The 27,404-nt window shown below is 45.7% G+C and overlaps 2 protein-coding genes across 5 annotated transcripts in view; one reads left to right on the plus strand and one right to left on the minus strand.

Annotated features, from left to right (window-relative positions):
• Window positions 1–27,404, plus strand: part of ROGDI (rogdi atypical leucine zipper) — a 177,691-nt gene that overhangs the window by 67,514 nt on the left and 82,773 nt on the right. The gene's annotated exons all lie outside the window — the stretch shown is intronic.
• The window catches only part of UBN1 (ubinuclein 1), a 34,824-nt gene that overhangs the window by 6,917 nt on the left and 503 nt on the right, over window positions 1–27,404 (minus strand). Inside the window, exons 2-15 of one of the 4 annotated variants that reach the window (XM_065411539.1) lie at window positions 26,345–27,211; window positions 24,703–24,789; window positions 20,460–20,555; window positions 20,051–20,185; window positions 19,170–19,273; window positions 16,470–16,908; window positions 11,734–11,804; window positions 9,736–9,865; window positions 9,390–9,508; window positions 8,788–8,916; window positions 7,619–7,762; window positions 5,356–5,406; window positions 4,278–4,320; window positions 2,016–3,248 (exon numbers count right to left, since the gene is read on the minus strand). In XM_065411539.1, the coding sequence (XP_065267611.1) occupies window positions 2,016–3,248; window positions 4,278–4,320; window positions 5,356–5,406; window positions 7,619–7,762; window positions 8,788–8,916; window positions 9,390–9,508; window positions 9,736–9,865; window positions 11,734–11,804; window positions 16,470–16,908; window positions 19,170–19,273; window positions 20,051–20,185; window positions 20,460–20,555; window positions 24,703–24,789; window positions 26,345–26,587 (3,024 nt within the window). In that variant the 5' untranslated portion in view covers window positions 26,588–27,211. Of the gene's footprint in view, window positions 1–2,015; window positions 3,249–4,277; window positions 4,321–5,355; window positions 5,407–7,618; window positions 7,763–8,787; window positions 8,917–9,389; window positions 9,509–9,735; window positions 9,866–11,733; window positions 11,805–16,469; window positions 16,909–19,169; window positions 19,274–20,050; window positions 20,186–20,459; window positions 20,556–24,702; window positions 24,790–26,344; window positions 27,216–27,404 lie in introns of all 4 variants that reach the window. The other 3 variants (XM_065411540.1, XM_065411538.1, XM_065411541.1) reach the window with 3 other exon arrangements.

A 27,404-nucleotide genomic window follows, 5' to 3' on the forward strand; every position in this document is an offset into this window, starting at 1 on the left:
ACTGGATTCTGGAAGTGGTCAAGGAGAAGCAGGAGGTTGTGGTAGCTGGGTAGGAGACAACTAGAGGATTTTAGCCCCTGGGAAGGGGTGGGAGGCAGCTTGAGTTTGTGGAACAAACACATTTCAGTGTCCAGTTATCGATCAGCAGTGAAACAAGTGTTAATACTGAAATCTCTAGGGTGGGAGGATTTCAATCAGGTTGAAGTCTGGAAAACTAAATTTGTTCTATTGCAACTTTAGATTAAAATGGATACGGAATTCAATTATAAATGCTGTCATGTTTAAATGCCACTATGGTGCAGGTACCTTGTTTGAATTTTATAAAACTGCTAAAGGCAAAAAACAAAATCATGAAAATTAAGACCCTGCTCCTGCAAACACTTAAGCAGGGAGGTAAATTTACTCACGAGTAATCCCACTGATTTCAATGAAACTACCTACATGCTTAAAGTTAAGCATGTGCATATGTATTTGCAGTATTAAGGGCTAAAATTGCATTTTTATTAAAAAAATTCTCTTAGACCTACTCTACAAATGTTTTGCCAGTAGAACTATATTTGTATACTGTTAGGGCTTTGCCAGACAAGTGTGGATGCAATTTATATTGGCAATACTATGCTTTTCCTGGCATAGCTTATTCCAGGCCCCCTGAACAAAATAAGCTACATCAGAAAAAGAACGGTTTTACTCGTGTAACTGTCTACACTGGGGACTTTTGCCACCACACCTATGTCAGTCAGGGTGTGAAGGGGTGTGATCCCTGGCCAACAGAGCTGTGCCAGCAGAAATTTGTAGTATAGAACTGGCCTCGGTGGCATAGAATCTTTGATACTTCAAAACAAAGCTTGGCTCAATGTTATTCAGACTTTAAATGCATTAAAAACTCGTGTTTTTTTATATACACACACGCCGTCTTTAGAAATAGATACCTAAAGTTAGGCTCCTAAGCTCATATTTAAACACCTATGGGTGGTCTTTTGAAAAGCAACTGGATGATTTATTAGCACCACTCCCATTTGACTTTAAACTGCAAACCCTAGTGGAAGACTTATCGTCTGCTTGAAGCATTACAACTTTCTTGACTCGTACAAGTTTAATCTATTGGAAAGTGGTGATGTTTGCAAATCTAGCATGCACAATTTGTTTTATCCATTTTGTGTTGGTTTTGTTCTCACAGTAAGAATCTTAATGAAGGCCTGGACTTGCCTTTTTTGGCACAGACAAGCTTCTGTAGTGTGAAACTAATTAGTAAAAAACCTTCTATGTAAAGCCTGAAAATCTAAGAGTTAGGAAGTTAAAGAAGCAAGTATACTTTGACGATTTAAAACTATAAAATGGGAAGAAAGTAAAGAATCAGCAATATGAAAATGAGAAATCTGATTTCTCTCCTATAATGCTGATTTTTTTTTTTTTTTTTAAATCACAATTTTTATCCCTGGAAATTTGTCTCGATGGATTTCAGAGTTTACATCCTATTGAGCTGAATGGGGCTGCGTACACAAACATTTCTTTGAGCTATTGTTTCAGGCTGCCTGCAAATTCAGGCACTGCACAGATTACACTCAAGTCACAGTTCAGAAGGTTTTCTTCATAACCCATAATGGGCTAAAAACTTTGGTTCTTTTTAAATAAAAATGAAAGCTTGGATTCTGAAGCACCAAATTTGTGGCAAAGGGTGGATTCTGCAGCAAATCCCACGACCATGGAATCTAAGTACACACTGTCCTGAATCTAAACCGACAGCTTGGGGCAGGACTGTCTTTGTTCAGTGTTTGTACAGCGTCTAGCACAGGGATCTCAAATCACGAGGGCCACATGAAGACTAGTACATTGGCCTGAGGGCCACATCACTGACACCTTTTCATATAAAGATTCCTAGATGCTACAGTAACACAAATAAATAAACTTCAAGAAACAACTGAAATTCTTTTGAAGCTTTCACTTTAAGGCAGATCTTAGCAAGACATTGCTCGACACAATGACATTAGGTTGGGCTGTCCCAGCAACATACTTACCGGCACAGAGGTAGAAGATGTGGTGCTACTAACCACAGCTGGCTTTATGGAGGAGGTTAGTAACTTGGCTACCCCCTGGGTCCCTCCACCAGAATCTCCATTTGGACCACCAGGTGGCGCTACTAGAGTCAGCTTCTGGGAGACTGGGGTTTTTTTGACCATGGAGCTTGGGGAGGACCGGCTGGAAGCCTGCCCTGGGGAGGGAGTCTGTACACCCGACAGCAAGCCCCCCGAGGAGCTCTGGTGTGCAGACACTGCTGATGTGGAGCTGCTGGAAGAAGCCCCATGCTTGGAGAGGGAGCTGGAAATGAAGGGAGATTTGTAGGACTGCCCTGAAGAGCTGGAGCTGGTGGAGTGCTTTCCTGTGTAGTTTAGAGATGCTGTTGAGGAGCCAGGGCTCTTGTGGGAGCTGCTAGAAGCTGGTGTGCTGCCTGCAGATGAGACCGAGGAATGGAAGCCCTGAGCTTTGGTCGATGGCTTGACCGGCTGGAGGAGGGAACGCGGGGGCACAGGGGAGACAGACTTGGGGCTCTGCAGTTTGACAAACGGAGCTGGGGACGTGAAGCTTTTCTGCTGCTGGCTGCTTGAGTGAAAGACTTTCACTTGGGCAACTGGCAAGGGGGTGGACGTCTGGGGCCCGTGACTCGTTCGCTGCAGGCTGTGGTGCTTCTGTTTGGACTGGTGCGCATCGGGGAGGATTTTACTGGGGGACACTTGGCAGGGCAGCTCTTTGTAACCAGAACTCTCTGCCTTTTTGTCTTGAGAGGACTGGCCCAAAGCCAGGGCCTGTTCGGCCAGGAAATTGAGAGGTGATTGTAGAGAGCCAGCAGGGGGTGGGGTAGGAGAAGAGCTGGACTTAGGAAAGTTCCGCTTCTCCTCTGAAGTTGCAAGACTCGTGATCTTCTCTGAAGGAGGCTTTGGGGGTCCAGGGAGAGTGAAATCAGGGCTCCCACAGGCTCGGCTGTTAAGCACAGCCAATTCCTTGGACACGGCTTCCAGGGAAGAGGTTGGGTTACGAATTAAGTCCTCATCCAGGGAGTCGTCCATGCTAAAGGCAGCAAGGGTGGTAGCGCTGCTAGATGCTTGGGCAACGCTGAGACACAAGAGCTCTCTGGTCTGGGAGCTGATGCCAATGGCCACTCCCTGTGGCTCAGAAGGCAGAGAAACCGGGCCACTTGAGTGGATCAGTGGAACAGAAACCAGCGTCTTCTTATCTGGCTTACTGGAGGATTCCTGCAAGAAAATTACAAGGAGTGAGACACCCGGCTAGACAGAGTTTACTGGTGAAAATGAATGAAAGTCAGCTTTGCAGGCTGCCTATTCCATTCATTCAGGTGGCAGAAGTTGGAGAAGGCACAGCTCAGGAACTTGCCTTGCCCGCCGATCCCGTGAGCAACAATTGCAGCTGTACAGTGCTGCAGCTGGTTGCTCTTTTTTTCACTTGCACAATATGTTCAAATTACTCACATAGCCCTGCTGCAAACTACCCATGTGAGCACCAACCCAGAGAACAACCACCCCACGCAGACACCAGACAAAGCTAGAAGGGAACTTTTGCCAGAACAGACTTTATTTCCAGTTCCTTTCTGCTCTCAGCTGGGTTGGAAATACCCCATTGAGGAGCCTCCCGTGGGGTAAAGAAACTGCCTTTGCCATTACTGCTGGTATCTCCTATTCTAAGTATAGCCAGAGGTAACTACTGGCAAGAGATTTGATGACTGCTGGATTTCAGTGGAGACAAGGAATTGAGGAGTCCTGTTAAAATGTAAGACAAGTCTACAGACTTTGGGGGCCTACAGACTCGGGGGAATCTAGATGGATGGTGGAGGCTTTGCCCTGTTTCAGCTAAACAAACATACTCAATTCCTCTCATGCTATGAGCACTGCTGAATACTTCACTTCCTCAGAGAAGAGCGTTACAGGGGAAACGTAGTGAGTTTGTATATTTGTGTTCCATGGTGGTTCTAAAGCAAGATCTTTTACACCTGTTCTATTAATGTAGCCTTTGCAGAGCTTGCTACATCTCTGCTTCGTATACAATCATGTTCGTATCCAAATGCCCTGGAACCAGCTGGAGTTTACCTGCACCCCATACATTCTCACAGACAGTATCTGACCTGTGGAGACTAAGAAGCATCTCCCTCTCTGATATAACAACCTGATATGGGGACAGCTTAGCGCACATCATAAGCAACATTGTCCCTCCCCATCCTAAGACGGGTAAGTACAGTCACTGAGAGGCAGGGAGACAACAAAACTCACTTTCACCTTCACTTTTGGAGGAGCCATAACTTTCTTCTTCGCCCTGTTTGGAGAGAGACAAAAGACATATGAACTTCCCTGGAGAACAATCCAATTAAGGAGTGCACTGGGGACTGTTAGTGGGAGCGCACCAACTGATCTCCACTGAGATTCACAGGAGGAGAGGCTGCTTCTCAGGTTGCTAAGATTCAAACCACATGAGGTTTGCTATTGCTTTAGAAAGTCCTGACTTCCATCCAGGAACACAAGGAAGGTGGGGGAGGATGCAAAAGTGTTGATGGAGCACTGGTCACTGAAAGCAATTGGCCTGCATGTCCTGAACCAGCTATCGCTTCAGCGTTGAACTAAGTGCACTGCAATAATGCATTCCAGAAGTCACAAAGGAACAGATAACTATAATAAGAGGCCGCAGAGAGAAACTGCCACAATCATTTGTGCTCAAGCCAGCCACAAATGCTACCTGGGATGCCAGGAGAAATCAAGGATCCAGAAGCATCCTCAGATAAACTCTGTCAGTAAGCTTCCTCTCAGTCACTAGGGCAGGCACCACCTCAGCTGGACTCCACATGGTTCTCCTGGCAAACTGGTATCCCTCCTTCTTGCCTGCAATGAGCCTAGCTACCATGCTTATCCCAGACCCTCCTTCAGCCAGGCAATAAGAAAAGGTCCATGTTTAATGAAGACCACTAGAGCAGCGTGCCATCTGCATACTGATGGAACCAAGCACAAGCTGTATCCATGCTCCCTCCAAGGGTAGAGCATACAAGTGGCTCTTTCTGTTGAATGACTAAATTCTAGGAAAGCCCAGCCCAGGTTAGAGTTCTTATCTGGGGGAATCTCAAGGTGAACAAATGCCAGCGAATCTATTGTTGGAGGTGAAGTCATATGCAAACAATAACTATGCTACTTCCCAGAGACGCTCTCCGCTCATGCAAAGCCAAGCTGCATCTGGAGAGAGCTGAACAAGCAAGACTGGAGGCCTCACGTAGGGGCAAGGAACGAATGGGGAGAACTTTATTTGCTAGCAACCAATCTCACACTGTACAACAATAACCAAGTGCAAGTGCAAGATACTCACAGGATTGATGTCAGGTGTCCATGCACACGCCTGCTCTCCTTGAACAGAGTCCTGAAAAGCAAAGAGAGCAGTGAGCAGTTCTATCCAGCCCTGCTCACTAGAACGAGAGGGATCACAGGAGACAATGGAGCTCTATTGTACCATGATGCATGCTGAGGTGAGCCAAACTGCCAGAGGCAGGAAACTCTTTTCAGGAAGCCCCTCTCCTACTGCAACAAAATCTCCCCATTCAAATCCTTCTCTGGGGTGGGGTGGGGGCTACTCTCTCCACAGGCTCCAAGTCTATTAATTATTACAAAACTTCACAGCGAGCCCTCTGCTACTCATATTGGCTAAACAAACCGGCGTGGCAATACCAACACCAATTCAGTTAACAGAAGGATAATGGAAGCTGCTTCTCTAGGCCAGTGGTTCTCAACCAGGGGTACACAGAGGTCTTCCAGGGGGTACATCAACTCATCTAGATACTTGCCTAGTTTTACAACAGTCTACATAAAAATCACTAGTGAAATCAGTACAAACTAAAATTTCATACAATGACTTGTTTCTACTGCTCTATATACTATACACAATATTTATATTCCCATTGATTTATTTTATAATGATATGGTAAAAATGAGAATGTAACCAATTTTTCAGTAACAGTGTGCTGGGACACTTGTATTTTTATGTCTGATTTTGTAAGCAAGTAGTTTTTAAGTGAGGTGTAATGTGGGGGTACGCAAGACAAATCAGACTCCTGAAAAGGGTACAGTAACCAGGAAAGGTTGCAAGCCACTGCTCTAGATGTTTGGGTAAAAAGCTTACAAACATGCAGTCAGGGTTTATGTTTTTAATATGTCTGCTCCTCTGTTATTAAATGTATTTGGTTGTTAAAACAAACTTTAAAAAAAAATGCCAGCTTACTTTCACTAACTGCCGCTCTCTCAGCTCAGACCCTAAAAGACACTGGGCATGTACCACCACGTCTCTGAACTCATCCACAAAATCTCTACTCTGTCCATATGGAAGCTCCTCTTCAAGATCATCATCATTTGTATTTTCATAGCACCTAGGACTGGTGCTGTACTAGGTGCTGTACAAACACAGAAGCAAAAGCCAGTCCCTTGCCCCAATGGGCTTACCCTCTAAGTACGTTAAACAGGAAACAACGGGTGGATGCTGACAAACTGGGGAATACAAGGAAACGAGACAATATTGGTTCGCATGATAAGCAGAGGTCTCAGCACACCAGCAGCCTAACCAAGTTCTGCCTTCTTGTGTACAGTGAATTGAGTTGTCTTGTATATAAACTGTATACAGTTTGCCTAATGTTCCCATTGCTTCTCCCCTGCCTGCTTGTCTGCCCTTAGCCTGTGAGCTCTGAGGAGCAGAGAATTTTGCTTAAGCATTTGGAAGGCAACCAGGAAAAGCAATTTTTGTTCATAGTCACTGTCTAGTCAATTTCACATCTAAATTCTCATGCACTTAGTTGTAAATTGCAATGGATACCTTACTCCTAAGTGCAAGAAATGCTTGTTTATATATTGAAATGTTCATTGTTTTCTGTTTGTTTATTTGGAATTCAGAACACAGCAGTGGAACTATTTCTATTACTCTCACATAAAAGCTGATGTTTTACAAACCTCAAGTTGTGTGTCCAAATCCAGCAGTGTCCTTCTAAGCTCCAGAATCCTCCTTACCCATTTTCTAATCCCACTTCCCAGCTCACATTCTCTGAATGGTACGTTACAAATGTCCACACATTTGTGAACCTCCTTTCTGTGTACAACTGCAGTAACTAGGCATGCAGGTGTCCAGTCAGACCCATCACTGATGGTTCACATGATGGTTATAAAAAGCTGGGACCTACTTTTCCCCTTCAGACCAACTCACTTCAGACAAAGGGATGAAGAATACCCATATTAGAGGTTTACCACTGCCATTCTTTTAAGCTACTGAGCAAAAAAAGCAAGACAACAGCCGACAGTGGCGCCAAAGTGACTCCACTTCCCACTCATGTGCTGGCTTCCTCAGTGGAATGTGTAAGGAGGAAACACAGCCTAGCTAATAAGAGTGAAGAGCTCAGGTTCAATTCCCACTTATGGGACAGACTCACTGACACACCTTGGGCGAGTCACTTAACCATTCTGATGCTTCTTCCCTTCTGGGAGATGGGGACACTACTGAGACATGAGACCTCACTCATGTCTGACATGCTGCAAGATCCTCTGAGATAAGGAACAACAGAGCGTGAAGTGTTAACAGCCTCACTCTGACTCACCTGGACTGCATCCAGCCCTTCGGCCAGAGGGGTTTGACCTCTGCGTCTAGAAAGGTCTTCACGTAATCCTCCAGAGACTGAGCCTTGTTCTTCTCCAGCTCGTAGCCATCCAGTTTAATCTTCACCACGTGGCAAAGCAGCTCCCTGAGGGATGGGCAGACTTCAGACCAGGTTACCCACAACAATTTCCCCCAGAGTGCACTCAATTACTCAGAGCTGAGTGAATATTTTATCAGTCTCCCCACATTAGGATTTGCCATTCTGGGTCAGACTACGGAACAGATCGAGGCTCCCAAGCCCAGAAGTTCCCAAGCAGTGATCCTTCAAAGAAGAGCAACACCTCCACAGTAATGCACCCAGCCAACTGGGCAGAGTGGGTAAGTAGGTGAGTGAGTAGATACTTCCCAGCTCCTACAACTTAATACCCTGAGGCAGAAGATGTGGTTACCCACTGCCATAACTTCAGCTGTTATTAATTGCCATGAAATTAAGCCTGTTTGTCTTGCTAGCCAACTGCAGTAGTTTGTTCTAGAAGGCAACTAGATGCTGTGTGAAGTGAAGTTTCCTTTATGTTCTAAAGGAACCAGCCCTTAATCTAATGTTGTGCCCTTGTTATGGAACAAAGAGACAAGGAGGGGTTGATCAGTTTTCTCTTTGCCCTTTATCATTTTCCCCTTCAACCATGCCACCCTACCCATAATCTTCTTTGCCAGACTCAAGAATGCAGCACCTGGGATTCTAACCAGCTCTAGCAGTTAGAATTACCAGCAATCTGGTTACTTTAGAGTCTGTAGGACCTCATGTCCTCAGTGTAGCTCCTTCTTTCCCAGAAAGGCTCCCTACTATCAAATATCTAACCTCTCATCTAGCCACTATCTTGGCATCTACCCATTGAAGCCCCTTACTGTCTCCTGCAGAGCCAGCACCATGCCTGGAAGCGGGAGCATTTTAGAACACACACAGGATCTGAGACTAACAAATGTTGCACTGGCCTCCTCAAAGTTTGCAACACCAAGCCTCTGAGCAGACTCTGAATGGATTCATTATTTAGGGTCAGACACACTCAGAAAGCCAGAGATAAAACAAAGTCACACTGTGTACTCCCAACTCCATCAAGCTTACGGGTCTGGAACGGAAAAGATTCAGTCAAAGACTCAGTCTGTCCAAACCTGATTTCATCGTTCCACTGAAATTTCTTCCGAGGTCCCATGATCCGCTTCCCTCCCTTCTCTTCATCATCCTCCTCATCAGAGCAAACCCGGTCTCTCTGCTCCTTGTCCTTTTCCTCTTCCAGCATCCTGAGAAGAGAATGGAATCAGTAAACTGTGGAACTCGCTGCCACAGATGTTACAATGTTGCATGATTCAGAAAAGGACTGGGCATGGACACGGTCAACAAGAACATCCAGAGTTATAAAATGCTAACATAAGCTATGGAAAAGATATTAATCCTCATGCTTCAGATTTTAAAACAATCTCTAACAACTAGATATTAGGCGGTTTCTCACACCTTCCTCTGAAGCATCTGGTGCTGCTACAGCAGAATCCCCTAACCTCTGGTACTCTAACAGGGATGCTACAGCAAGACCACTGCACAAGGGGCAAAGACACAGCTTGACAACCCTTGTGCCCTTCAGCAATTCTCCATCTGGGCTTAAACACACAAACAAAAGACTGAAAAGAAGTGAAAGGCCACAAGAGCAACCTGCAGGTGGAGGGAACCTGCTGAGAAGAGATGCAGATGGATAATGAGAAGAAAAGGAAAAGCTTACTTAGCAAACTTGGCCTGGGTATGCGCTTGACACTCCTCCTGATATTTAGCCATCTGCTCTGGCATCGCCCGTCCAATGGCTTCCTTTAGCTTCTGGAGAGGCTCCTTCAGACGGCCACCCTGAAGAGAGCGACAGGACACAGTGAGGTTTCACACAGAACTTTCCATTCAAGAGATCCCATAGTTCAGAGACAATAGCGGTGCTGTAACTGTACCACTAGATATGGTGACTACTATATGCTCAGCAGAGGACAATAGTGCTTCATATAAAGAAGAAAATTCCTGATCTCCAGAGCATGGTAAAAATGCAAATTAAAGGATATTGTGGTGCTTCTAAGTTCACCCACCTGTTCATAAAGATAAAGCCTGCGGGCACGCTTGACCAGTGTATCTTTGCTGCAAGGAAGGAAGGAGGCCAGGTGAGCATACACCCCGGATCGGATCTGGCTATTCAGCTCACGGGTCTGCAGCTCTATGCTGAAGAATAGGATAGACAGACCATTGACTGTGACTTCAACATGGTTTCCTCAAAGTAACACAAATATTCTGACATGAAGAAAGAGTCGTATAATACTAGGGATGTGGTGAGCTGACTCCAGGAATCACAGAGTCTAGGCTTTTCCACTCAATTCATGCACACCACCATCATAATGGAGCACATAACAAGCATATTACAGCCAATATAGGTCAAGAGTCTCATTTCTTCCATACGTCCTTCAAGGCAGTCAGGACCATGATGACCAGGGAAGCTTTAGGCAATGAAACAAAAAAGATATTCCCCAAGGAGCATAGTGCCCTAGTCAAAACAGATCACAACAGAAACACTGCAGCCTAAACCAGAGATAACATACCGCATATACTTGATCATAAGCCGGTTCGTTTATAAGCCGAACCGCCGCCCCCCCCAAGATGGATAAGTAAAAATGGAAAATTTTTATGACCCGCTCATAAGCCAACCCTATAATTCAGGGGTCAGCACACTTTGGCTCCCAGGCCATGAGGATAAGCCGCTGGTGGGCCGAGATAGTTTGTTTACCTCAAGCGTCCGCAGGCACAGAGGTAAATCTAAGTAAACAAAGTGTCCCGGCGCACCAGCTGCTTACCCTGACGGGCCGGTACAGCAACTGGTGGGGAAATTTTGCGGGGGGGGGGGGGGGGAGGGGGAGGAGAGAGAACCCCTACACTCTCCCCATCCTATCCCTTCCCACCTTATCTGGGGAGGGCCAGGGGAGGATGTCTCTGGCCTGGCTGGAGCTGCTCCGGCAGGCTGGGCAGCGCGGCCGCAGCCTGCTCCGGCGGGCCACACTGGGCAGTGCGGCCGCAGCGTGTTCCAGCAGGCTGGGCCGGGCGGCACGGCCGCAGCCTGCTCCAGCGCCCGGGTGGCGCAGCCACAGCCTGCTCTGGGGTGCGGGGCCAAGCGGCACGGCTGCAGCCTGCCAGCCCCAGAGCTGCAGCTGCTTTGGAGGCTTGTGGGAGAGCAGCGTGGCCAGAAGCGGAGACACTCTGGCCCTGCCTCTTCCCTTCTGGTTGTGCTGCCTCTCCTTGCTCCCTCTGTTGGGGGGAGGGGCTGTGTCCCACCTCTCCCTCTCTATACCTGTTCATAAGCCGACCCCGTTCTCTGGTGCTTCCCTTTTTTACTAAAAAAATTCGGCTTATGAACGAGCATATACAGTACTTTTCACATTTCACCCTTCAGCCAAGGGTCTCAAAGCACTTTGAGAAAATTACGCTGGATAAGGCATGTAGGTATTCTCTCCACTTTACAGATGGGTAAACCTAATATTCATGGTGGTTAAGGGAATTGCTCCAGGTCACGGAGCAAATCAGTGGCATAGCCAGGAATTGAACCCAGCAGCTCCAGCTCCATTTCTAACCAGGGGACACTCCCTATACCGTTATGGATTGGATGGCAAGGAATATGACCACTAAGAGCCCTCATGGAAAAAAGCTATTGTAATTAGAAGAGGCCACTTTATTTCCAGTTATAGAATCAGGATTTGATTCAATTGACCAAGGACAGCAGATTTCAACAGTTTATCTCAAACACCAGCTGGAGGTGGAAACAGGATGACTGGACACACCTCTTAATCCCCCCCTGCCCCCCAAAAAAATATTTGGTATACTCCAATTTAAGGCCAATTATGGAGTACATCAGGGTTAGTCCCAACTCATCTAGGAGGAGCTTACACAGGGCGGCTCCCCACCCATGCCCCTCAACCCTAGAGCCAGGAGATCTCCTCCCCCTAGATTTACATAGAACATACTCCATTGGTAACTTTCTCCCTTCCCCAGAGTTGTGTCCCCTTCCTCTACATTAATGGCAGGTAAGAGATGAGGGTACTTACTCCAGTATGATGTTATTGATATCCTGAGTGAAGAACCTCTGTTTGCCTTCTCCTTCTGCAGCTCTGGCAGCCTGGTTCACAGTAAACAATATGAGCTGTTAGCTCACAGACAGATACAAAGAGTCACAAGTAATGTTTTTCAAAGCAGCCTCAGGGATACGGTAATAAAACTCTACTAGCAACTTCATCCCAGGGAGACTCTGCATCCGTTACATACCATGACTCCAAGTGGAAGTAACACCTACTATGCATGGCATGCACTTCCCTGAATGAGCTTGGATCTCGTCCCACTTGTCAGGAACTGGAAGGACTGCCCCAAAACCCCAGCCAATCAGCAGTTGCACTAGGACCCCTCTAGTTGAAGCTTCGTCATTAACTCTACACGGGGACATTCACAATTGGGATGCAATCACTAGCTTCACATGGAGGCTGAGTTTTGCTCTATTTCACTGGAAAATACTCCAAGTAAACCACACCAACGTAAGATATGCTCTGCTTTCCCCCAAGTTGCCCTGGGCCTCTCTGCCTTAGGAAGGGGGTGTTCTCGCCCCCTTGCTCTGACCTGCGTCTACAGCACTGCCTACTCTCACCTCTACAACGAAAGCATGTGGATCTCCTGAGAGGTGCTCCAGAGCAGAGTACTAGTGTGCTGGGCAGCATTCCAAGGAACATCTGAAAAGAACACTACTCCAGTGCAGCCCTGCATTTCTGGGCCACCCAGCCACTGCCTTCATTTGAATGGATGCACTGGAAGATGTCTGCCAACGCACGTGGGCCTGCCAGCAGGGGAGGGTTATAGAAACTGAAGCGAAATGGAACCAATACTGCTCATTAACAAACCCAGATGGAGGCACCAGGGTACAAGAGGAGACACGCTGTGACCAAGCGGCGCCCACCAGCACTGAAAGCAATGCAAGCCCGTACGACGTGCCAGGCAAGGCACCACTTCCTCTGCTGCATAAGCCCCAGATTTGTTGTGTTCTTGTCACACAACTCCGCACACCCAATGCAGACAGTCTATAATTAAATAACCATCCAGGAAAACCAGGGGCACTCTAGCATTTCCTCTCAGAGACTTCAACCAGTCATTCATAGAAAAGCAACATGTTTCATGAGAATGTGTTGATTCTGACAAAATTTAATGTAGAACAAATCTGGAAAAAAAAGGTGGTTTTGATAAGCTCAAAATATTCCATTTCAACCTCTTTGGAATGCAACACTTGGATTTTCCGTTTCAAACTGACTTTTCATTTCAATTGTTTTATTTTACAGTCTATCAGAATGAAATCTTTCAATTGCATCAAAACAATTTTTTCCCCCCAGAATTTTGTTACATGGGAAATTTCAAAATTATTTGTTTTCGTTCTGTTTTGGAATGGAACAATATTTTAGAAAATCAAAAGAATTTCCTGCAAAATGGAAAATCTACTTCCTGCCCAGTTCCAGTTTCTTACTGGTGAGCAGGAGGTCTGGGGAGTTCAACCCGCTGGCTTGCCTGTTTGGAGACAAGATCCCTTGTATCACCCAGGAGATGGACTATCATCCCACAGATCTGGTCCAGCTCTAGTTTTAACAATTCTCGTTTATTTTACTCTAAGCAATTGTACAATTTCTCGGTTGAGGCAAGAGTGAGGAAAGAAGAGACTCAGGCCCTACGTGCTATCTCATTTCTTGGCAGCTTCTCAGCAGCTCCCAGCTTGCCTTCCTTTTGTGTCAAGTATCAGAGGGGTAGCTGTGTTAGTCCGGATCTGTAAAAAGCGACAAAGAGTCCTGTGGCACCTTATAGACTAACAGACATATAGGAGCATAAGCTTTCATGGGTGAATACCCACTTCGTCAGTTGCATCTGACGAAGTGAGTATTCACCCACGAAAGCTTATGCTCCTATACGTCTGTTAATCTATAAGGTGCCACAGGACTCTGTCGCTTCCTGTGTGTAAGCCTAATAATGTCAACAGAAACACCTAGCGACAGAGGAGTCCCTCCCCACCGTCAAGCCTCAATGAGGCACAGTGTGAATTCACAAATGTGGGGCTGGAGGAAGGGCAAGATGACTGGACTGTAAATATGATCCCATCAAGCCAGAAGCAGACAATATAAGGAGTCCTGCCCTCACTTCTCAAGGCTGTCCTCCCTCCCAACCCTGCCCCAGAAAACCCTCCAGCTCAACAGCCAATGATAGTTCTCACTTCAATGCACCTGTGAAATTGAGAGAAGCACTCTCCCTCCCTTGTGGCCAAGCAGACGACTCCTTAGCAACTAGCATACCTGGTATGTTTCAACAGCAGCCTTCCCCTTGTGCACCTCAGCACAAGACAGCTTCAGGGCACAATCCTTTATTTCATGCTGCAGCAGTCAGACCTGCACTTGCAGTTCGGGTGGCATATGCAGCATGAGACAAGGACTTCCTCTGGGAAGGAGAGGGGCCTCTTACTTACCCCTAATTTGGTTTCTCCTAGTCCCTACTAGGCCAGTCTGGACACTAGGCAATAGGACTTCCTAGCAGAAGACAGAGGACCAACCAAATGTGCTAGGTCAACACATTCAAAAGGGTTAGTTCCAGCCAAGGAATCCTGTACAGGAAGTTTCCTGAGTAACAAAAATTGCACACAAAAACCCACCTCAAAAATCAGAGCAATAAGAATGTGAAACAATGGTAAAAATAATTCAAACAACTGGAGGAGGGATAGCAAGAAATTACAGGTTGTGACTGAGGCCGCCTAGTACCATTTCTGTGCTGGTGAGTGGAAGTATACAAGAAAGCAGGGGCTGGGGTTAACCAGGACTTACACACACAGTTAGCCAGTCCTAACAAGGGGAGATGGCTTTGAAATCCCTTACACTGATGCTTCAAGCTCCAGGCTGATAAGGAATGAATGAGCGAGGAGAGGTCCTACATTCCTACATGATTCCCATCTCTGATAGCAGCAGCAGACAGATGGCCAATAGACACCACCACACAGACGAAAAACAAAAATTCTTTTCTAAAGAGAGGCCACACTATGAAAATCCTACCAGGGAGGAGAGGGTTAAAACCAAAAACTCAAAGGAGCAAAAAGAGAGAAGAATGTCTGAAAGCTTCATTTAGACAGAGGGATGCTCCCAGCTGCTGATATGGGCAGAAAACTGGCCTCTTTTAGGGTGTGTGCATCCAGAAGTGTGGCCTTTGTCCACCTTCAACTGCTAACAAGGTCTGTTCTCCAGAATCCAGACTGACCAAGGGGGCTTAAGAAATGCAAGTTTGAAAGTGCAACTGTTTCTTGCCCCCTAGAAACATATCCCAGCAGCGACCCTGCTTTTCTACGACACTGTGAAATGTTCCCCCATAACCACACAGTAACTGACCATCACACAAACTCGCAGTAGTGTAATAATTAACTCTGTGTCAAGGGAGCCACTGTATTACTCACCACTAGCTAACACACTCCAGGGACATCTGTTCCAGCTGTTATCCATTAACAGCAAGAGCAACAAATGGCTACATCCATGAAAAGTTCCATGTCATTTTATCACCCACTCTTTGCTGTGGCAACACCTTGCTGAACTTTCTATCCTGTGATGCCTCAGTGCTGACAGCTCACCACCACTACAGAGTTCAGGTTTCTAAGGGGGACGTGCTAATGGAGAGGAACTACCTCAACAGACATGTAAGAGCACATTCTCTAAGATGGTGACTGTCCCATTGTTCTACATTAGGATAAGAGCAGAGGTTAGGACCTGAAGTCTAAATTTAAATGTTAGTAGCAGAACAGAAATGTCACCATGACCACATGTCCATAAACAAATGACGTGACAGCTCTTACATTAGCTGAGAGAAATATCAAATGATTTTTAAAATGCAATTCCCTAAAGTATCAAGGGGCTCAGTGTTTACTGCCTCTCAAAATCTCCATATCACAGACTTCTAGAATTAAAAGTACTCTCTCCCTTCTCCCCCAATGGTCAGTGCCACAACAGTGGGATCTGAAAGTCAAGCTGGGTTCTGTCTTTCCAGCTCAGACCTCTCTGCCAGTAAGAGAGACACGGCTGATGTGTGTTAAGATATAGTTAAGCCTTAACTGAGGCATCCATCTCTGTGCATCTCAAGGTGAAGATTCTGTAACTGGAGCTGAGTTAACAATGCTAATGAATCCTCATTCCTGGATATATGGATTCTACAATGTTACAAGATGTCAAGAGAAGCTAAAACTTATTGCTGGCATCTGCTTGTTTTAGTGTACAGGAGGCTGAATGTAGTGCCACTTTTCTCACCACCACTGGACTTAAAGGCCATTATCCTGTAACTTGGCTTCCAGCTTCACTGCCTCCTATTATAAGCCCACTCAGGTTAAGTCAGTCATGGAAATTAGAGATGAAACTGACTTATTAGATCACCAAGTCTCTATCTCTCCAAGACAAGGATAAAGGTTATGCTTACCAGCTACTGAACGTAGTATGCTTCAGCTAAGCAGCATTTTAATACAATCTCAAAGCACTGAGTGCAGAAGAAGTGCAGCAAAAGCTGGGGTGACCCCTACCTGGACTACACCTGGCTCTACACACAGTCCCTCACTTCCATAAATGGGGGGAACTATGTGAAGTGAAGCCAATCCTACTTCAGAAAGAGACCCACCAGCTGGTGGAGCTGCAGACCCACCTGTGTATGAAACAAAAGAGGCTTGTCCTCCTCCATCAGCTGCACAATCCATTCACCACCTACTCGGCAGTACACCCCATGCCTAACCTAGCTGCAATACCTGAGTCAGTTCTTTGATACGTTTCTCCAGTGTGGCTGGTACTCCATCTGGGAGGGAAGGTGGCTGTTTGAACTCCTGTTCCAAGCCCATCCCAAGAGGGTCACTCCCATCTTCCATGTCATGGAAAGGACTCCCTTCTGGAGATTCATTGAAGAGATGCTCCAGGTCTAGATCGGTCAGGGAGTCCATAGCAGTGGCAGCCTGAAGCAAGTCACTTTCACTGGCATGGCCAAAGAGAGATAGCAAAGGATCAGACATAGTCTCCACTTCCCGTGGGGTCGGAGCTTCTGCTGGTGAGGGTGTCACCATCTTCTGCTCCTCATCTCTCTTCTTCTGAGCTTCCTTCTCCTTCTGGAATTTCTTCAGCATCTCTTTGACACTCAGAGCACCAGAATATTTCTTCTTCTTCTTCTCCTTACTGGCATTCAGTGCTGTGAAGCTGTAAGCGAGGGAAAAACAAGAACATCCTTATGACAATAAGCCCCATAAAGGGAAAGGAATATCGCAAGAAGAAGGGAGGAGAGAGGAAATACCTTTGTACCAGTTCAGAGCATCAACCACACATGCTGATCCCCAGGTGAAACTTAGCCAGGACCGGCTCTACCCTACCCCTTGATCCCCCAGAACATAGAGCTACTGCCTCTAGAGGCCATTGCTAGGAATTTAGCGCTGTGTTACTGAAAATGTACAACTTTGTACAGCACCAAGTGCTGATAGTGACTCAGGGATATTCCTGTTCAACATACACCTCTACCCCGATATAACGCGACCCGATATAACATGAATTCGGATATAACGTGGTAAAGCAGTGCTCCGGGGGGCGGGGCTGCGCACTCCAGCGGATCAAAGCAAGTTCGATATAACGCGGTTTCACCTATAATGCGGTAAGATTTTTTGGCTCCCGAGGACAGCGTTATATAGGGGTAGAGATGTACTATTTTTTTTTTTTAGATTTACCTGACTATTAAATGTTCTCTCTTCTAGTTCTATCACATAACAAGTTCACCTCCCATTTTACAATCTACTATATCTCTTGTACATACTTGTCCAATCATTCTCATGTCAGACTTCATGAATATATTTCCCATGGAACAGTAGTTAAGTGGGGAGTGAAGATGTTTAATGCGACTACCCTCAAACACGTTACTATATCACAGAGGAAACAGCTGACAGGCCACTGGAAATGACGGATGGTCCAATGCACACCAGCCATCTTCAGCAAGGAAGAGCTGAGAATGCCCATCACAACACTGCTCTAAGCTCTCCACTTGCTCCCCATTTGATTCCATCACCGCTCTGAGGTCTCGGTTGTAATGTTAAGATTCTTCATGCACTATAGTGTAGCTCTCTTAGAGCCTACCTCCCCATCTATGACCCACTCACCATGAGCATTCCAGGGGAAACTCTTGTGAGCTGTGTCTTAGAGGTGCAGGGAGGGCAGGAGATTCTTGGTGCGGGCAGATGTGGAACTCCTTATACCAATGATAGGGCCTAATACGATGCAAGATCTAGCTCATGCACAAGTCCCCTCTTGCTGATGGGACCTGGTATGGTGGAGCTTAAATCTCCTGCTCCATCAAGGTATGCTTTTAATTAATCAGGTGCATGCAGCCCAGATAGCATAGCAACGGATGCAGTAGAAGTGCGCAAATTGAAACCTAAATCATTAGCACTAAGGACTGAAACATGAGAAGAGTTGATTTGAAGGAAGCCTTTTAAACATTTCCCTTCTAGTAGCAACACCACATCAAATTCCCTTTTTTGATTGACTTTCAAGGTTCCAAGCACTCAACATGACAGGTCAGACGGCTTTTAAGAGAGAGAGAGGACTGGAACAATATGTTGCCAGAAATGAAACAGCACAAAAGAAAACACAGGAAAATAATTAAAGTGAAGGGGGAAGAAGCCAAGGGGGAAGGGCATCGAGCCAGCCGCAGAGCAGAGAGGGGAGGGGTGAGTGGGGAAAGAGCCAGCAAAGCAAAGAAAGCAGATATAGAAATCAAAGCAAGTAAAAACTGCAGCTGTTGGGAAGCATTAGAACACTTATAGTGACAAAAGGAACTGGTTACATTTGTAGCCCAACAATGACAAGCCAGTTTCAAAGGAGAGAGACTAAAGAGAGCAAGCACTCAAAACCGGAAATGCCTTGCGCAAGGGGTCAAACATCTGCCCAGGGGTGGCATCAGCACGCTGCTTTGCATTTCAGCTCTGATCGCTTGCCCCAGCCTCCTAACACCTCTCTCCATGCTAGCCTAATACTCCGTGCTCCTTCCCATCCTTCCCTCCCTGCTCTCCCCATTTCAATATCCGTTATCCTCCTTCCTCTTCTACACTCACCCCCTCAGGCCATTCCCCCTCATCCATCCCTGTGCCCATCATGAATAGAGAGAACACAGCTAATGAAAAGAAATACAGCTAACAAGCCAGGTACCCCTCACTGCCCCCACCCCTTTGCTTGGATGCTGGGCCTTTTCCCCCTAAACCTGCATCTGGCTTTTTGCCCATCTGGACTGTAAACTCTTTGAGGTAGGGAAGCATCTTTGTAGGAGCTTTTCCAGTCCCCACTACCACAGTGCCTTGACTGGGGCTTTTGGGCACTACTGCAGTACAGATAAATGCAATCTGGCCTCGGAGACGCAGGGAGTAGACTGGCACCCAGAACTTCCATCACCCCCATGAATACATAGGGCTCCCTCTCACCCCGCTTTGGGAAACTTGGATTTTTTTGACTTCTTTTCCTTGTCGTAGGAGTCGTCTTTCTTCTTCTTCTTCATCTTTTCACCTCCTTCTTTCAACTTCCGCTTCTGGGGATTAAACACAAACCAGAGTCAGAGAGGGTGGGCTGTACAACAGTGACCTCTTGTCCCTGGGACGCCCTTCTAAGCCCTACTTCTGATTCGCCACTAACAGCCGTTGAATGTCTCAAATCAACCCCCGCTGGATACTGACCCATACCACCTACACATAGAACAGCACATAGCTACTGTCTGCTCTAGCACACACTGTCTTAGCTCTTCTGGGATCCCTCTAGCTAAGCCCAGCACCACATGAACAAAGACAACTGAATTTCTCGCCTCCCTTTTATTCAGGTCAGTTTAGTGCTGGTGATATGTCCCTGTTTGATAGCCCTGGAGGTTTAAACCCTTCAAACAGCTGGTACCATAGGGCAGTAGCGCAAGCTTCCCCTGCAGAGCCTCCCTTCCCAACATACCTCAGCACCAATGTGAAGGGCTCACCTCTGGGGCAAGAGAGGAGGATATTTCCACTCAGGCCTGAGCGTCCCTGCTAAGATTTACCACCTCCTAAGGGTGATAATTGTGGTGCCATTTCTCTTCTAGGAATGAATGGAGACCACCCACTCGTTCTACACAGACAGAGCTTCCTCTGGGTTACTACCAAACAGGACAGGATTTGAACCAGTGATCTGGGGCTAAACGCTCCTAATATCTCCATAACCAAGCCCCCCAAACCAGCCAGAAACCCAACCAAAAGTTACAAAACATTATTTCCATTGCAGCAAATCCAACCTATCCACCAAAATTTAATGACAGAAAATACTCCCTAATGGCAGAATCTCTGACCTTGGGAGATTTCTTCTTTTTCTCTTTGATAAAGTCATCCTCCGATTCAGATGCCTGTCGGAACTGCAGCGTTCCTGAGTTGATGTAAAACCCTCCATATTTTGTAGTTAGAGAAGCTGGAACAAGCTCATCGTACTGGGAACAAAAGAAAGAACCATCTATTAGTGGTGTAAGTTATTCTGTTCCCATGTTAGATAGCAGTGGGACGGCACGCTCCCACTCCCCACTAACAAGTCTCCTTGTGGGACAGCGTGTCTGAGAACTAGGGATTCTCCCACCCTGCAGATGCCCCTGGAGTTGTCATTGCACTGCCCCAGCATGCTCCTTCCCTGCACTGCACTAACTCTCCCACATGCCCACCTGCAGCCCTAGAAGCAGCTGAATTTACAGCCCTTCATTCATTACTCACCGCTTCAGAATTATCAATGAAGGAATCAGATTCGTCGTACCCATACCCCATATCAATCAAGTCCTGCATACGGTCCTTCCTGCGTTTCTTGCCACCCTGAAATGATAGAGATCGATGACATCCCCCTCTCTCCTCAGTCTATTGCAGGGACCAGTCCTGACACAGGAGGCTGGCACTTCTCAGCCTAGACTGAGGTAGCACTCCCTCTTTTCATTGGGAAGGGAAAGGAAGGGACCTGGCTGGGTGAGCGCTGGGGCTGGATCCCAGGCTTCTCACACACGAGTACAGACCTCCTCCAACAGGAAGGGGTGCTACTCTCTGATCATGTAACCAGAGTAACATTGAGTTGAATTTATTTCTCCTCCATTGGCATGAGCGAAACAGCAATATAAGAAAGGCAGACAGAGACCTTAGTACCAGTCTTTAAAAAGGCACTCAACACCTACGAGCCCAACCCAAAGTGACAAAAACCCTGCACTGTCATGCCTCTTCCTCAGACCATGCCCCTAAAGCCACCCCCTTAGAACAGATTAACCATTGGAACAAGTTACCAAAGAAGATGGATTCTCCACCACATCAGGTCTTCAAACCGAGATAAGGTGTCTTTCTAAAAGATCTGCTCTAGTTCAATCAGGAGTTAGAGGGTCTGACACAGGAATTCCAGAGTGAAATTCTCTGGCCTTTTTACGCAGGTCAGCCTAGATGATCAGTTTTCAAACTGTGGGGCACGACCCAGGAGGTTATCGGGGGAGGAGAGGAGCGCAAGGACCTGTCTGGTTAGGAACTTTTGTTTCTTCAAAGTATTGTTGATAAAGTAAGAATTCCTCTCACAAGCTGAGTCACCAGCTCCTGCTGTCGTGGCCATGCTGGACGATCAAAAAGGGAGGGAGGAGGAGCAAGGGCGCATGACCTCTTCCTTGGCAGGAGGGGCCCCATTCCAGCTCACTCGTCTCTACAGAGGCTGATGTGCATGCGCCCCCTTTGGAGGTGGTTCCTCCCTGCCTAGACAGACTCTTGCGCATGCATGCTGGGGATTGCACCAGGGCCAGAGGTCCCTGTAGCCTGTGAGTGATTCCGATACTATTGTGAAATTATATGGAACTGCTTTAACAAACAAGATTAATACAATCACTGGAAGGTACTAGGTACTTCAAAGGTCTTTTTGGAAAGTGTGAAGTGGATTTCCTAGGAAGCCCCCTGGGGTGAGGGGAATGTAAATTCTCCCCTCCAAGCCAACCTTCTGAAGATATCTACTGAGACGCATTGGAAACTCCAGATCAAAGACCCCTGAAGTGTATAAAGGATGAACTGAATATGTTATGAACATGTTTGTTCTGACCTGAAGTTGTGATGAACTGGTCACCACAAGGAATCCCCCTTGAATGGGGGTTTGAAGGACTGTTCCTGCCAGAAGCCATGTTAGGGCTGGGGTTAATTCTGTTGGCTTATCAGCATGCAGGTAGGCTCTTTTATTGCTTTTAATATGCTTTCTCTGTAATGCTTTTTATCTTATAAATAAAGTAGGCTTGCATAGGAAGTGCTGTGTGGTACCTTGTAACTAGCAATTACACCCATTAACGTTCTCTGAAAAGAAAGCAAACTGGTGTCCCTGGGCAACCTGTCAGTTCAGGGAAACACAGTGGAGGTAGGGAAACATGCAGCCTGGATATACCCCCGTCAGAAGGGAGAGGGACATGGGTCTCCTCCAAAAAATGGTTGGGGTGCTGGAAGCCAAGAGTGGGTGTCCTTGCTGGACCACTGAGGGGAAACACAAGTGCAGTTGCCCTGAACTATGACACTATCTGGCCAACCCTACTTACTGGCAGCCCTTGCTTTTGTTAAACCTTTTCTTAGGACAGATCATGCTGTATATTTTCTTGTGTGGTCTTCAGTGTCTCTTTACCTTCTCCTGCTTCCCTATCATTTTTTCCTCCCTCTCTTCCTTCCCGTGTTATTGTGATGTCTACCTCCTCTCTCCAGGGTTGGCAATTTCCCAAGAAAAATTACTTTAGGACAGGGAGCTGGTAAATACTGGGCTTAAGCCCAGTTTAAACCAGGAAACTGGGAAAAATAATTGCATCAGTGTTCAGCAAGCACAGAATGAATCTTTTCAAGCGTTGGACACATCCATTCAAAACTGAGGAATAGGCTCAGTCCATCCACTCTATCAAAGCTGGTCTTTTGCTACAGGACGCTTTGTGCCCAATGGACCTGGACTGGTAGCCTGAAACTGTGTGCTTTTGATGGCTTAATGTTTCAAGCATACAAATCTGCATTGTCGTTTTCACATAATCAAATGTTTTCAACTTTTCTTTATAAAATATTGAAAATTGAAATGAGTCATGATGTGTAATTTCCTTGAGAAAATACCAAACCAAAAGTACACAGATTTTACAATGTTCATTATTACAATTACATGTATTAAACTTATGCCCACTGCAGTTTTACTCTATATTTGGACAACCCTAAATTAACCTCTCAATCTACTTCCTTATGTAACCACAACTGGAATATGTAACTCAAACTAAGTGTAATGTGGTGTCATTAACTAAACTGTTTTTAAAATAGAAAAGGCTTTAAACTGGGACTAACTAGTTTTTCCCAGGCCAGTAAAAACCATAATTTTAGTTGGTAAAAACTATATCGGGTAAATACCATGCCATCCCTGCCTCTTCCATATTTCCTCCCACCTCTCTCCCCCAAATCTAATAGCATATTTCTTTTGGAACGTCTCATCGATCTCTTCCTCATGTCTACACTCAGACCCCTACAGACACCCACACCAGGACCCAATAGCCAGAGGACTCAAATTTCTGACCACAGCAGAGTATTACAGGTGACAGGAAAGGAGATAGCACTGGGATCCCTACTGAGCTGATATCCCTGGACTCTGTTTGGAGCCTTTGTCTTTCACATTAGCCTCTAACTAGTAAGTGCCTGATAAATTTGAAGCCTTCTGCCCACAAAAAATCCTCAAGAGAAGAACCATTAGCATCCCTGCAAGCAACACCACAGTTAATTGACCCAATTCTTATCAATTTCACTGTTGTCCACAGGATTCATAAAGCAGCAGTGAAGACTAGCACCACTCTGGTTGCAGTTTGGCAAAGTTCTGAGTAGCAACAGAAGCTCTGAAGCTGTCTGCAGATTTAAGATGACAGCATAGCATCATTTTACACATGGTTTAATATTTGGAAAGTGGCTTTTACCACCATAAAGGCTAGGGTTTTTTTGTATTTTTTTAATGAAAGCTTAGATTCAACAGAATTTGATAGCACTCTACCAGGAGAATTCTCACTTGCCCTGGGTGAACGTACTGTTTGAGCCCTGCTTGTTATTGTCATGGACCTCTTTAAACTTAAAATCTAAGGCATATCCACCAACTGAAAAGACAGGAGAGTTGTTTATGGAGAGCTGCAGGGGCTATTTCTGTTGACGCCTTATTTTACCACCATTTGGATGATTGAGTGAATAGCATGTTAAAGAAATTCAAAGAATTTCTTTAATTCAGAATAGCAGAGCTATTTTTACCTAACCTCTGACTGCAGGAAAGCAGGGGGACCATGCTACTCTACCACTCCCTAGTCTCCATTTTATTAATACCCCTCTCCAGAAAATAGTAGAAGTATCGGCCCTCCAAACAATGCTGAAAGCTTTCCCAAGCAATAACACAAGGAAATTGAAACCTAATTCTTGTCAGTTTCACTGCTGGGACCTGATGGCCTAGACATCATGTGTGTAAAAAAAAAAAAAAAAAAAAAAAAAGCAGTGAACCTGACAAGACAGGTTATTTTTCCACACTCTGGTGCAGCTTGGCAAAGTCCTGTATGATAGCAGAGGTGCCAAAGATGCATGTGTACAGACTTAATAGACAGCACTACATTCTTTCATACTCATTTCATATTAGGAAGGTATATTCACAAACAAAGGCCATTTTTCCTTTAAAAAAAAAAAGTTTCCACTCTGCATTAGTTGATGGCACGTCACTAACAAGTGAAAATGAGAAGCCTTCACTTATTGGCCACAATTTGTCTTTACTAATGGACAATAGGACTGAGACAACCAGAGAAAGTTATTTTCCAGCTGGATAAAGGATCTCACCAGAAGTGGAGCATAAGAACCAATGGCCTTTATTCCTAATAAAATACGATTAGCGGAGAGGCAAGAGGTTGGAGTGGAAACTAAGCTAACAGAATTACTCATTATGGTAGAAGAGAGTGTAGTAGGAGAATAAAACACATACGTATTTCTCTTCAAACTTCCTGGCAAGAGCTTCCACTTTGTGTCTTTCCTTTTCTTCATCATTGAAGGGATCACCAAGGTCTTTCTTCTGTGAAAATGAACAGAGGCAAACGTAAGAATCGACTCCATCACACTGTCTTACTGAGAAGTCCCACCACAAGCAGAGCCTCTGAAAAGAAGCTTAGCTAAACCATCTTCAATATGCTGAAGCGCTGTTTTCAGTGGATATACTACTGCAGCTCTTTGCACAATGAGAGAACCACTTTAGGGGTTCTCAGAGTGCAAGGAATAACCAGCCACAGAGAATATACACAAGGATTGAAAATTTATCCAGACACTCACTGGCCAAGAAGTCAAATTACTAGCCAGAGGGAGGCCAAAAAGGCGAAGTAAGCCTTCCATCACCCTTCATTGAGGTTTCATGAGAAACCCAAGCCTCCATGGACAGTTACAAAGGAAAAGAGGGTGCTGGGATTCATTTCAGGACTCTGCTCATGGATTTCATCTTTTGTATTACTGCTAGCTAGCAGCTGACTAATCTGAATGCTCATCCCTCTTTTCTGCCTCGGGCAGCTAGAAGGAAGGAATTTGCTCTTGTTCTCTCCTCCAAATTGTTACATCCCCCAGAGTCCTGGCTGCCACACACACAGAAGCATATGTTCTCCCCACTCTACCTCCCCATAGCTTCTGTCCTTCAGGTTGTCCTTGCACGTAAATAGCTTCAGTGCCTGCCACTGCTGCTCCTCAGAGCTTTCTCAAGCAGCCACATGAAACCATCAGTTGACTGCCCAGATGGTTCTGGACAACAGACATGAAACTGACTAGAACTTGTTAGTTTTCCCAAGCAACACCATAATGATGTTATCAGCAGTAGCACTAGAACCATCCATTGCAGACTGAGGAAATCAGTATTTCTACAGATCACATTAACAACAATTGTAGCTCTTGCAGAGCACTTTTTGTCTTTTAAATCTCAAAGTGCTTTACAAAGGAGGTCAGTTTTAATTTTGAAGCACTTTGCATTTAAATTACATTATTTAAAATCAAAGTTTAGTTTCTGCTGAAACTGACTGGTGAGCCCTCTTAAGGAAAAAGTTTCCTACTCGCTACTGGCAAGCGAATTTCTCAGGTGCTGACTGACAGCAACTTATGTACAAAGCAGGAATCAACAGAGAATGCTCAAAGTGAAATATCTGTGTACAGTATGAGTCCGTCTCTCTGCAGATTCCCACTGTACAAGCTGTATGGAGAAGATCTGCTTTCAATGTTCTTTTAAGGATATTCATGTTTCAAGCAATCCAGGTACCAAAAAAGCACTGCAGTCAGTCTGGATCAAGTGAAATCATCGTTATATGACATTGTTGTACTTTCCAAACAGCGTTTTATCCATTTCAAGGGAAATTCTAATAAGGCAAAAATATAAAGGGAGTGCTGTCCAGCAGTAAGAAGTCCTGGTTTCTAATCCCAGTTCTATCACCAAGTTGGTGTGTGATCACTGACAAGTCATTTCACCTCTGTGCCTTAGTTTCCTTCCCCATCCTTAAAATAGAGATAAAACATACCCAGCTCCCAAGAGCGTTGTAAGAATATTGTGAAGCAATCTGAAATCTTTAGTTGAAAAGTGTACGTTATTAGATGCTCACCTTGTCTCCTGAGGAAATACCTTTCACTTTCCCTCGAGTATTCTTCAGAAGCTCTGGGTAGAAGAACTCTGGGCACCGTTTGTGATCTGGCTCAAACAGGGTGAGTGTGATGCGAACTGCTGCTGCAGCTGAGTCCTGGGGCTGCTCTGCTCCTGCAGCGTCCTCTTTACGTGGCTTCTTCAAGAAAGTGTTGCTTAGTGGACCTGGCAAAGAGGTGAACTGAACCCTGTGGGGTTCCGTCATGGCTATTATCAAATCTTAGCAGGTCTCATGGCATGGTTTCCATTAGTTCAGAGAAGTTCTGGTGAAACCTTGTGCATGTGCATACATGGGGATTTCAATCACAAGGACAAACACAGAGATGTTTAAGGACACAGGAGCACATTGGAAGCAGAAAAGATTATTGGAGTTGGATGTTTCTTTAAGGAATGGCAAAGACTGGCTCTCTCACAGCTTGCTGCATTCATCAGAGAAAGGCTGATTCTCAGAGCAGAAATACCTCTGAAGTTTGCGGTCCCCTACATTTTAATGTCGATCCATCTGTAACGTTACCGCTTTAATGCTGCAAAACTCAATTTCTACAGGGTGGCGAGAAAGGAAAACAATAATCTGGTGCACAGTGCAACCTCCAGAAAACCAGTTTTAATATGCCTGAACACTCCTTTGTCACAAATGTCGGTCTGGACCCTGCCACGTTGCATCAGAGCGTTGCCCTTGATGGCAGATATCAAGATGCAAGGAGAGCCAAATACACCTGCTCCTCCTCTGCACTGGGCACAGACGCATGCTTGCTACTGTCAGATGCCTGGTCCATGCCCGAAGATCAGCACTCACAAGACTGTCTCCCAAATAAACTTCTTCACATTTCTGACTGGAAAGGAAAATAAAGAACCAGCTTAAACACAAATGGATTTTTTTTGTTGAGGGGATGACACCACCCCACAATCCAGGTCAGATAAGTGTGTAAGCTCAGGAAGAAGCCTAAAAAAAAAAAATCACCTCAGTGACAACAGGTACCCAGCTCAGAAGCTGATCCCCAGAGAGCTTCTAGGCCACAAAC

The sequence above is a fragment of the Emys orbicularis genome, chromosome 10 (genome assembly GCF_028017835.1).
Source record: "Emys orbicularis isolate rEmyOrb1 chromosome 10, rEmyOrb1.hap1, whole genome shotgun sequence".
Lineage (NCBI taxonomy): Eukaryota > Metazoa > Chordata > Testudines > Emydidae > Emys > Emys orbicularis.